The sequence below is a fragment of the Medicago truncatula genome, chromosome 4 (assembly GCF_003473485.1).
Source record: "Medicago truncatula cultivar Jemalong A17 chromosome 4, MtrunA17r5.0-ANR, whole genome shotgun sequence".
Taxonomy (NCBI): Eukaryota; Viridiplantae; Streptophyta; class Magnoliopsida; order Fabales; family Fabaceae; genus Medicago; species Medicago truncatula.
The window spans coordinates 34,114,022-34,126,793 of record NC_053045.1 but is presented as its reverse complement, the minus strand read 5'-3'; the positions used below and the strand labels follow the sequence as shown (position 1 = coordinate 34,126,793).

General features: G+C 38.2%; 1 protein-coding gene across 1 annotated transcript; it reads left to right on the top strand.

Annotated features, from left to right (window-relative positions):
* The first annotated feature begins 1,413 nt into the window (after positions 1 to 1,413).
* Positions 1,414 to 2,415, top strand: LOC25492717 (AT-hook motif nuclear-localized protein 16). The gene is made up of 2 exons (XM_013600917.2): positions 1,414 to 1,790; positions 2,319 to 2,415. Exons 1-2 carry the CDS (start codon positions 1,414 to 1,416, stop codon positions 2,413 to 2,415), a joined length of 474 nt encoding a protein of 157 aa, XP_013456371.2.
* Positions 2,416 to 12,772: the final 10,357 nt, after the last annotated feature.

Sequence of the window (12,772 nt, the reverse complement as noted above, 5' to 3'; positions counted from 1 at the left end):
CAAATGATTTCACAACCCTAGTTTGTGACTCTTACTAGTCTTATATACTCACACCAATTGGGCTTAGTTCACTTACTCCTATTGGGATTAGTCTTATTCTTACTAACAAACAGCACTACTCATTCTAATTCACTTAATATCCTCTTTTACAATTTACCTCTATTTTACTAACTCCATAAAGTTACTACTAACCTCAACAAATACCAAAATACCATTAATTCCTCTATCTCTAATAAAAACAAATTAACCCAACAATTCAAACACATCAAACAATTAAATAAATAATAAAACAATTAAATAAATAATAAACCATTTCACATTTTCTCCGTCTTTTGGAAGTTTTCCTTTTCCTCTTTAGTCTTGGGACTTGGAACAGAATTTCCCAAACTTATAATGTCTCCAGAGGCCTCTTGAATCTTCATTTCATGTCTCCCAAACCTCTATGTGGTGTCATTCTTAGCCGAATTACATGATTTTTCACTAAAAGATGCAAAAACGCCTATGAAATTGCATGGTTTAGGAAAGAAACGTAATTATATGACTCGGTTTGAAAATATTACAAAATGTATCTTAAACCATGCGAAACTTCTCTCAAACTCTTCTTTATTGGCTCAATTATCTATTATAATGACTGAAAAACATGTTGAAAATAATGTAAGATAACATGTCATCAGTAACCAAGCATCACAAACCACGAAGAAAGCCACGTGAGAAACTAAACAACAATCTTAAATATTTAAAACAAAATAAAAAGGTGTTTTATTCTAAAGAGTCTAGTATTGAAACTCACACACACTAAACGTTGAAAGGTGAAAACTACGGATTCAAATTCATGTGCCCATATATCAAACGGCTTCTAATATTTGACCATCTGAGTTAGACTTACTGGACAATCTTTATTATTATTATTATTATTTATTTACTCTTTATATTTGCATAAATAAAACAAACAAATTAAATTTATTTATATGGATGTATAAAAAAAAAGTATTTTCTATAGTAAATTACCTTTGACTAATTAATATTTAGATTTTAACAATGTCATAATTACATTATATATATACGCACACATACGAACTGCAATTTTTAAACATTCCAAAATTCTCATCAACAGTTAAATATATATACACACACACACACACACACTCTGAAGAATACTAATTGAAAAATTGATTGATGCCTTCTAGAATGAAAAATACATAAAATAATTCTCATTGTCAACCAAAGACTCAATTCAGAGACCACTATAAATACACCTTCTCATTGCTTGATTCTTCATCATCAAATACCTATCCCTAATAATGGCAAACAACAAAACCCCCTCCCTCATTTTTCTCCCCTAACTCCAAGAATGAGTCCTTAGTTAACAACCCTGTGAGATTTTCAACACATTCAGGTAACTCCTCTGTCATGATGGGAGCCATGAGAGCAAATATGGTTTCTCACACCACTACCACAACCAACGATACACCAATGGTGCTTATACCATCACCTGCACGAGCTTCCACCAAAAAACGTAGGGGTAGACCCTTGGGGTCTAACAATAGACCCAAACCACCAATCAATATCAAGGAAGACACAAATACACATATGGAAATTGTTTGCATTGAGATCCCAACTGGAAGAAATATTATGGGGGCACTAGTCAAGTATGCTCGACGTCGTCAAGTCAACATGACAGTGTTGAGGGGTAATGGGTTTGTCTCTCATGTTACCCTTCTCCACCCAGAATCTCGCTCCCCAGTTATCCCCATGGAAGGACCATTTGAGATGACGTCTCTTTTTGGAATGTATTCCGGTCATGTTCCCTCCCAATCCATCAATGATCCGCCATGTTCCTCTTTTTCCATTTTCGAATCCAGAATCCTGATTAAGTTAGAAGAGACCCGCACCATCACATCTAAATGTTTTTGGGTAAGGATAAATTTATAAAAACAACATTGGCTATGAACCATTGATTACTACTATCAAATTTCATGATTCCTCTAATTTCGTTAACATGGTCCTACAAACCCAAATAATCTTCTTCCAGATTTGAAATCCTAAATCTCAAAATGTATTCTTCTTTTTGCACAATCGTTATTATTCAATCTAATTTGTTTTACACCATAACCTTCTTAGGGTCACACCTTCATCTTCATCATTTCACCAATTCATGGCTTCTGAAGTTTTTTTTTTGTCAGAAGCAATTCATCGTTTGATCAATTTCAATTTTTTGTCTTCATGATTGTAATGTCTTGTGATTTTTTCATTTACAAGGAAAAAATGGTTGTGAGTTTTTTGACTGGCTTAATGAGAAAATTGATTTGTTGTTTCAGTCTTGAACTTATGCATTTTCTTTGCAATTTGGGTTTCAGAGTTGGGTGTTTTTGCTTCGTCACTGTGTTTCAAGGATTTAAAGATTTGGTCGTTTAAGGACTTCAGCATCTCTAGTTTTGTGATATCAACGTCTCTGCTTTTTTTAATTTGTTTGGCGTTGAGACGGGTTCATGAGCGCATAGAGAGGCAGGTGGTTCGGGAAAGGGGATGAGAATGAGAATGAAAATTAGAGAAAGAGTTGAATGTTGTCTTTGGTTTTTCCTTTGTGATGGATGAGAAATGACAATTAGAGAAAGAGAGAGGTGAATTAATAATGAAAAAGGTAAGTGGAATTAAAATAAAGTTAAAAGAATTAATAGTACCAACTCAGCGTCCCATATAATAAAAAAAAATGTTGACTGAGCGTGACACAAAATAAAAAATGCCGACTCAACGCGCTAAATGAGCTTAAGTGTACAATCATGTGCCATCAAAGTTTATTTGTAAATAATTTTCATATTATAGAGTTGAAATCCAAATTATTTACAAGGAAGTAAACCAAAATTTGCTCATATTACAAGCGGACAAACATATATTAACCCATGATTATATTATGTATTTACATATAAGAAAGTTTCATTCATATAATAGATTGTGTGATTAATCATTAATATATTATGATATGATATGATAATAAGCAATGACTGGATCAATAAAATAAAAAATAAAAAACATCATTATTTATAATGAGTTATTAAATGAAGTAACTAATCTTCCTTAAAAAAAATGGAATAACTAATCTTAAATTTACTCCTAGAGTCCATGTTATCCACTCTATTATTATTATTTTTTTTTTTTATGGAATGAACCTATTCTTTTTTTTAGGCTAATAAAAATATATAGAAGAAATGAAACAACAACAAAAAGAGAAGTGGAACATAGACCAAAACCTTCTGAAGCTAAAAAGTTGGGGCAAAACGCCAAACCCAACAAAGAGTAGAAGAAAAGATAAAAAAATAAAAAAAAAAAGGAAAAGAAAAAGAGAAAGAAATGAAACAAACACCAAGATCATGAGTCAATCCGGTAACCTACCCTTAGAGCGGGTGGTTATGGACACGGAAACCCTTCTTCAATTTTTTTTTTTTTGTGGTTTTAGACACCACTTCCGTGAAGGGCTCCTCTGTAGTAGTAGAGCAGCTCTTCAAATACTTGATAGCAGTCTCTCTTCCTCATCGGTATAAACATGAGGCCTCATATTTGCAACATCACATTTGCAAGCATACTGCCTCAAAGTCTCTATGTCATGAGAGACCTTGGAGATTCAAATATGTCATCGTAAACTTAGTTCAGTTTGTAGGACAATGCATAACATATGCAAGGTTTAGGATTCAAACCCGACAATCAAAAAAAAAAAAAAAAAATCAAATATCGAACAACTTGGATTAATGTTGCAATGACAACGGGATTCAGTGTTGCAATGACAACAAGATTTTGATATTTTCTTTAAATCCAATGACAATTAGATTTGTAATCAATGAATTAATTTAATAGCTAGATAAGATTTAGACAAATTAGATTAGATTAGATGCAACGAGTTAGTGGGATCTAAAAAAAGTTGCTTTCAACATTCTAAGTTTTTTTTTTACAAAAGCTTTTAACATTCTAATTGAAATTCTTTAAAATAAAAATCAAAGATCATTTGGAAAGAAATTTAAGTTTACTTCCTTCAAAGACACCAACGTGATTTGAACTCGAAACCTATGTTTTGTTTTTAGTTCAAAACCTATTGTTTTTTATACAATTAGACCAAACCTCTAGAGTTTTTGGTGCGTTTGGTTTACAAAACAGTAAGTACAAGACAAAACAACACAACACAAGAAAATATAGTACATGACAAATTTTTATGATATTGAATAATTGTGTTCCAGACAACTTGTAAGTGAGACAAAAAGTTGTGATATGGTTTGGTGAGGGACAAAAATTTCAGTTTTTGTCCTGTTCATTGCCTCCAATTTGTCATGTCCTGAAACAGTTTTACAAATCAAACACTGGATAATTGAAGTTGTTTTGTCATGTCCTTTATTTTTTAACAAATCAAACGCACTTATTTTAACAAAATGTGTCTCTCTCTCTAATATATTTATTTTTTCCAATAAATGAAGACGACCCAAGCTCCTCTTTCGTTGTTGTGGCTATTTTTTTGTGGTGTCTGGGATTCGAACCTCGGACCTTGCATATATTATGCATTGTCCTTACAACTGAGCTAAGCTCACGGGGACCATTGTTGTGGCTATTAAACAAATTCATAATGCATACTAATTAATTTTAAAAATATAAAAGGAATATGTAAATTAAGTTAAGTATAGTTTTTGTCTAATACTTATATCAACACTTACATTTATAAATCTTTATTGGTCAATAATAAAAGAGAGAGAAAAAATCAGAACATAATGTGAGTATAAGAGATAGAGTTATCAAAAAAAAATTCACAAAATGGTTGTACAATTTTTATTTTTTTTCCTCTCTTGCTAATGATAGATTGGATGTTTGAGTGTCTAACAATGACTTTCCTACTTAATGGATGCTTGTTACCATTATTTTCATGAAGAAAAAAAAATCACTTTTTAAACTTTTTTTATAAAACAAATTGGGTACATATGAGAAATAATTTTCTAACACCTAACGTTTTTGAATTAAAACTAATGGAAAAGACCAAAATATGTAACGGAGAGAAGTTAAGGGACCAAAATAAATTGAATTTTAATTGAGAGACCAAAGCGATAGTACCTAGATAGTTAAGGGACCAAAAAATACAATTTAACCATAAAATAAGGATACATAAGATTGAGGGATATAAACCTACCAAATCAAACCACATAATCAACCCAAAGGAAGATACAAATAGTACAAATACAACAAAAGTAATCTAAATGTAATTGAAGAAAACACACACACTAACCAACGAACTTGTGTATGACTGTAAACACAAACCGATTCACATACCAACAACCCCTATTTGATAAATCACATCAAGCAATCAAGCCATTTATGGAAAATCTGAACATATTCAATCATGAAGGATTGAAACATATTTAAGACCATCCCAAAATTCTCCGACGTGGAGAATGCAAACCTGTAAGCTTCGAATCATGCATGCATATTTGAACATATTTTGACCAGGAAACCAAAGTCAGATAAGCACAACACATGCTAAAACCAACCAAACCCTAACAACTAACGACGAAAGCGAAGCGTAGAGGCGAAGTCGGAGTGATAATCAGAGAAAAACGAGGCTAACAGGAACCAACTGAAACATAATAGCTTGAAACTGAAAAAGTTCCCCTTTGGAGGACACGACACCACATGAAATACAACAAAACCTCCCCAAAAGTAGTTGTTACGATTTTTTCTAAAGATATATGTTTTAATATCTCTATCTTATTTACTTAAAAAAAATCTCTATCTTATTCTCTCTCGCTCTCTTATAAACAATCTTTTTTTAGAAACCACTCATAGAAGATTCTCATTTGAAACTGATTTCTAATTTCTTTTAAAAGGGTGCAAGAGCAAATGCTAAATCGGTAACAAAATTAAGTTTTTTATACTCTTTTTTCACTAATTAGAGCTCGTTTAATGCGTAAGATATAATAATGATATGATAGGATTAGAAAAATGGGTAATGATAAGATATGAGAGTAACGTGATAAAACTTTTCGTGTCATGCGTTTGGTATACACATGATAAGTAAGATGATAGCATTATTTTATCTTATCATGGCGTTTCATGCAACTTGTTATTGACACGATATACCGTCTGCCCTTTCGTCATTCCATCATACCAGTTTCATTGTCTTTGAGCACCGTCTACAAACCTCATCTCCGGCCCGACAAAGCACCTCACCCTAACCTCTTGACCCCACCAACTGCGAAGCCACTGTCCCTGGCATAACAACTGTCGTCCAGTGTTGCCGGTGTACAAATAGTTTATGATGCAACAATCCAATCCCCAATTCATGTGCAATACCAATTAAAATTGATTGGAAACAAAAAATTCATATCCTTTAATTAAAATTATGTTTGATGTTGTTAGGGTTTGGTTCCTTGTTGGGATAGGACAAGGGAATCCTCCTTTAAGAATTTAGAGAAAGAGACTGGAATAATTTTCTGCCCCTTTATTTCATGATTCAATTTGGTTCTTATAGCCACAGAGTATTGATCTAATGGCTGTCATACAATTGATCATAAGGCTGCCCTTGCTTTAGGGAGACAACTAACGGCCTAGTGCCAGCAATTAAATATAAGATAGAGTACAAACAGATGGAATCAGACACATTATTTGTCAGCTAGCGGTGACTTCTCCCATCCTTTGCATTTGAACCGCCACTCACACATAGTCCTTGAGGTGAGCTGGCTTCTTGATGAGTCTTTTGGGCTTAGTGTTCAGTTGGGCTGCAGTTGGAGTTGGGCTTTGGCTAACATCACCTGGGTCTGGAAAAATCACCTTGTCCTCAAGGTGATATTTCTGTTGAAGCATGTTCCAATCCTCCCAGCTAGTATCCTCAGGGGCGAGCCCTTTCCATTGAACCAAGACCATAGGAGTAGGTGGATCGGTAGTAGTGTCCAGCTTTTGATTAATTAGTGCAAGCGGTTCAACCAAGGGGTGGTTCTCAATAGCAGAAGGTGGCAGGTCATTGGAGTATGTGACAGGTCCATGATGTGGTTTGAGGAGAGAACAATGGAAGACGGGGTGAATTCTGGATTGTGGTGGTAATTCAAGACGGTAGGCAACCTTTCCAATGCGTTCCGTGATGCGGAAGGGTCCATAAAAGCGTTTGGATAACTTTGTGTAGGCAGCATCTGAGAGACTCTTCTGACGATAAGGGCGGAGACGGACATAAACCCACTGTTCTGGAATAAATTCAACTTCCCTGCGTTTCTTGTCAGCAAAGTGTTTCATCTTATCTTGTGCCTTCAGCAGATTGCGGCGCAGTTTCTCAATGAGTTGTTGTCGGTTGTCCAGCATGGAATCTACAGCTTCAATTGTAGATGGTCCCTGAAGGTACCTAGGAATAGAAGGTGGTTCTCTGCCAAAGGTAATTTGGAATGGAGAGAACCCAGTTGAGGAATGCACTGAAGTATTATAGGACCATTCTGCCAAGGAGAGAAATTTCGACCATTGGGACGGTTTGGAGTGGACAAATGAGCATAAGTATTGTTCCAAGACGCGGTTGTACACCTCTGTTTGACCATCAGATTCGGGATGATAGGAGGTGCTCATGCGTAGCTTAGTACCGCATAGAGAGAACAGGTCACGCCAGAATTTGCTGAGAAAAATTGGGTCCCTGTCGGAGACAAGACTGCGGGGAATGCCATGTAATTTGCAAATGTTGTTAAAAAAGATAGTGGCAACCCGGTGAGCAGTAAAGTTGGGTGCAAGGGGGGCTAAGTGGACGCCCTTGGAGAAGCGATCAACGACAACTAAGATGGCAGTGTGGGTATTGGACGGTGGTAAGCCGGTGATGAAATCTAGTGATAAGTCTTCCCAAATGGCATTTGGGATGGGTAGGGGTTGGAGAAGGCCAGGGGTTTTTCTAGTTTCATATTTCATCTGTTGGCAAATTAAGCACTCAGTAATGAATGTCTTGACATCATTACGCATGTCCTCCCACCAGAAATTGGCTTGTACTCTCGCAAGCGTCTTAGTGATACCCATATGGCCGCCCAAGGGGGAAGCATGGTATTCCTCTAAGATGGTTAAACGGAACGGCAGGTCAGGGTCCAACCAGATTCTGTTTTTGTAAAAAATGAGGCCATTTTGAATTTTGTGGTGTGGAAAAGATTGGGGTTTTTGTTGAATTTGAGTGAGCAAGGTGTTGAATGGTTGGCTAGCAGCCAATGCTAGTTTAAGATGCTCTAAGAAGGTGAAGTTTGGCATAGAGAGAGAGAGATTCATACCTGAGGTTGTCTCTGGATGGCGGGAGAGTGCATCGGCTACGACGTTAGTTTTACCGGACTTGTATTGAATTGAGTAATCATATCCCATCAGTTTTGACAAGTAGAGTTGCTGCTCTGGTGTTTGGATGACTTGGGTTAATAACTCTTTGAGGCTTTGGTGATCGGTAAAAATCACAAAGGGGTGGCCAAGTAAGTATTGGCGCCATTTCTTTACGGCGGTGGTGATGGCATGGAGTTCTCTGATGTAAGTGGAAGACCGTCGTAAGCGAGGGCAAAAGGGTTTGCTGAAGAAGGCGATAGGGTGAGAATCTTGCATCAGTACGGCGCCCATGGCCAGGCCGGATGCGTCTGTTTCCAAGACAAATGGTTTGGAGAAGTTTGGTAAGGCTAAGGTCGGAGTCTGGGTCATCGCTTTCTGGAGGGCTTGGAAAGCAGCAGTAGCTTCGTCGGACCAGATAAATGAGTCCTTACGAAGTAGATTGGTTAAGGGTAGTGCTATGGATGCGTAACCTTTGACGAATTTTCTGTAGAATCCAATTAACCCAAGGAATCCTCTTAATTCAGTGACTGACTTGGGGAGGGGCCAGTTGAGTATTGATTGGATTTTGGAAGGTTCTGGGAAAACGCCATCAGTGGAGACCATGTGACCCAAGTATTCAAGTTGTCTCTGAGCAAATAGGCATTTAGAAAGTTTCAAGAAGAAATTGTCATTTACTAAGGTCTGGAATACTTGTTCCAAATGCTGAAGATGCTCCTTTAAGGATGTGCTGTAGACTAGTATATCGTCGAAGAAGACGATGACAAAGCGGCGGAGGAAGGGACGGAACAGGTCATTCATGGTGCCTTGGAAAGTGGATGGTGCGTTGCTGAGGCCGAAAGGCTTGACTCGAAATTCATAGTGCCCTTGGTGGGTGCGGAATGCTGTCTTTGGGATGTCTTCCTCATGCATCCGGATCTGGTGAAAGCCTTGTCTGAGGTCTAGTTTGGAGAACCATGAAGCTCCGCCAAGTTCGTCGAGTAACTCGTCGATGGTGGGCATGGGGAATCTGTCGCGGATGGTGATGTTGTTGAGTGCACGGTAATCGACGCAGAAACGCCATGTACCGTCTTTCTTTTTTACGAGCAGCACCGGTGAGGAGAAGGAACTATGGCTTGGTCGGATGATGTGGGCGGCCAACATGGTTTGAATTTGTCGTTCTATTTCGTTTTTCTGGAAATATGGGTAGCGGTATGGGCGGACATTGATTGGTTTTGAGTTGGGGAGTGTGGTGATGCGGTGGTCTGAGGGTCGTGATGGAGGTAAGTTGGTGGGTTCAGTGAAAACTGTCTGGAAACGATGGAGTAGGTTTTGGATTGGTGAGATTGGGTGTGGGTCGGGTGAGTTTTGGGTCGCGGGTCGGGTTACAGCTTGGATATGGAATAGTTCAGAAGCTGAATGGGTTTGGACACATCTTTTGAGTTGTTGGGCTGAGATTGCGTTGGGCACAGTTGGTTTGATTCCTGTGAGGGTAACTGTTTGGTTATTTGAGGTGTAGGAAAGTGTGAGGGAGGTATAATCCATGAGGACTGGACTGATAGATCTCAGCCAAGGGGCTCCTAACACCACGTCAGCTCCACAAAGTGGTAAGGAGTAAAAATCAATATTGAAGGTCTGTGTTTGTAATGAGATGGGAATGGATGAACATAAACTATGACATTCCAGTATGCTACCATTACCAACCATGACTTTAAGGGTATTTGTTGGATGTGAAGGCAACTCTAAAAATTTTGCTATACGAGTTTGCACAAAATTGTGAGTACTACCGCCATCGATAAGGACTGTAACTGGGTGGTTTGAGATGTGGCCTTGTATTCGAATGGTGGCTGGGTCGGTACCGCCAGAAAGGGCGTGAAAGCTTATGTGAGCCTCTTGGTCTGGTGGTTCAGGGATAATGGTGGTTGGGTTAATATCTTGGTCATTGGTAGTAGTGTCAGTTTGTGTAGGTGGGTCGGTGTCGAAACCGTCATCGGAAATGAGGAGGAAGAATCGGCATTTGCACTTGTGTTGTGGGGTGAAGGTTTCATCACAGTTATAACATAGTCCCTTTTCACGACGAGAGGCCATCTCCTCCGTTGAGAGTTTGCGAAAATTGACACATGAAGGGGTTGGAGCAGGGAGTAGCGGTGGTAAGGTTGAAGAGGAAGGAACCACAGAAAGAGGTGAGGGGTTGTGGAGCTTACCCTTAAAGTGGTGCCGGCGGTCTGTGAGTTTGTCTTCCTGGAGTTTTGCAAGGGCGGTGGCCTGAGAAAGGTTCATCGGTCGGAGAGCCTGAACTTCACGGCGGATATCCGACGTGAGACCGGAGATAAAACAGCTCAAGAGGAACGGTTGTGGGAGTCCGACGATGCGATTTGCAAGGCGTTCAAACTCATGGAGATATTGGTTGACAGAAGAACGTTGAGTGAGTTTGAACAGAGCACTGGATGGGTCGTCATAGTAGGATGGGGCAAAACGGGTTTCAAGGGCTTGCAACAAACCATACCAAGAAGTGATTTGTTGGTTCCTATGCATCCATTGGTACCAGCTCAGTGCTTGACCTTCCATGTAGAAGGAAGCAACGGTGAGTCTATCTTCCTCAGAGGTCTGATGGTAGTCAAAAAACTGGTTTATTTTGAATATCCAGCCCATTGCATCAGAGCCATCAAATCTGGGTACATCTAGTTTCATACGAGGAGGGGGTGGATTTGGTGGTGGTGGAGGTGGTGGTGATGGTGGAGATGGGGTGGTGGTGAGTATGGCGAGTTGGTTGAGGATGGTATCGACCTTTTCTGATAGTTCATCAAGGCGTTCTGAGTTTGTGGGTGCCATGGAAATAGAGTAGAGGCAATGAAAGCACCAATTTGTTAGGGTTTGGTTCCTTGTTGGGATAGGACAAGGGAATCCTCCTTTAAGAATTTAGAGAAAGAGACTGGAATAATTTTTTGCCCCTTTATTTCATGATTCAATTTGGTTCTTATAGCCACAGAGTATTGATCTAATGGCTGTCATACAATTGATCATAAGGCTGCCCTTGCTTTAGGGAGACAACTAACGGCCTAGTGCCAGCAATTAAATATAAGATAGAGTACAAACAGATGGAATCAGACACATTATTTGTCAGCTAGCGGTGACTTCTCCCATCCTTTGCATTTGAACCGCCACTCACACATAGTCCTTGAGGTGAGCTGGCTTCTTGATGAGTCTTTTGGGCTTAGTGTTCAGTTGGGCTGCAGTTGGAGTTGGGCTTTGGCTAACAGATGTCGTTAAATCAGTTTGGGAACAAAATATTAAAATAAAAAACCCAACAGTACTATGATGCTTTGAGGAATTGAATTGAAAATGAAAGAGATATGTGTGAAGACCGATGAATGAAAATGGGGGTATAGAAGAAGAAGAAGATCATGATATGGAGATCCAACAATATTGTGACGCTCCAACAACAAGATCCGCATGGTTGAAACCTCTAGAGCTTGTTATCAGGTTGAAAACAACAACAAGATCACGTTGGAGTTGAAATTGATTGAGAAGAAAATCAGGGAAAAAAAAATGAAAAAGAACAAAACATAAAGAAAGGTAGAAGCAATGGGAGTCGAAGGAGGTATTATGAGAATATATGATTCACGCGTTTAATAGTTTATGCTACCCAAAAGCTAAGGATACAACAAATACCAAAGGGCGAGTATCATAAGATTAGAAATGAGGTTAAGTTATCCTCTTCTATTGGTGCACCAAACAACATATTGAATCAAAATATGATAGTTTTATAGGTGGCATTTAGTATGGGAAAAGGGAGTTGTTTCCCACCATGAGAAAGTTGATTATGTCCATTGAATTAAATGAGTAACAAATCTTTATCCTACTCTCTCATACACTAGATTGTTGTTTTACACTATCTTCCACCATCTCTCTTTCTTGTTTTTTGAATTCAGAATCATAAAATAGCTTCTCAAATCCTTCTCCTAAACTCATTAACACAAGCTTTAAAATTCTCGCCCAAAAGAATTAAGAGTTGCAACTTAATTTTAAAAATCAAAACTGCAACTGCAGCGTTGTCTCAGGCGGTGGAGGAAAGACCATTGGTCCTATCCTAAATATATACCTGCTTCTTAGTTTGATTGCCTTTTTTAAGTTTTGACTCAACAAAATCTAAGCATCACACTTTTAGCATGGAGTTACCACTGATTATGGTAGATTAAAAGAATGAATTTCATCATTTTTATTAAACAAAAGTTTAAAAAGAGCTAGAGTTTCTTTGGATAAATAGCCTAATTAAGCACTTATAATATCTGAGTTTTCCAGCAGCAACATGGTGGTGTGTGGTGGTTGCTGAATCTGATATAGTGGTGGTTGTGGTATGAGTGTGTGGGACATGAAAGAGAGATGGTGGAAGATAGTGTAAAACAATAATCTAGTGAGAGAGTATGATAAAGATTTGTTTCTCATTTAATCTAATGGACATATCAACTTTCCCATGGTGGGAAACAACTCCCCTTTCCCATGC

Coding starts and splice junctions, on each gene's coding strand:
- LOC25492717 (XM_013600917.2), top strand. CDS start 1,414: ATGGGAGCCATGAGAGCAAATATGGTTTCTCACACCACTACCACAACC. Junction 1,791..2,318: donor ATGACGTCTCTTTTTGGAAT/GTATTCCGGTCA, acceptor TTGTTGTTTCAG/TCTTGAACTTATGCATTTTC.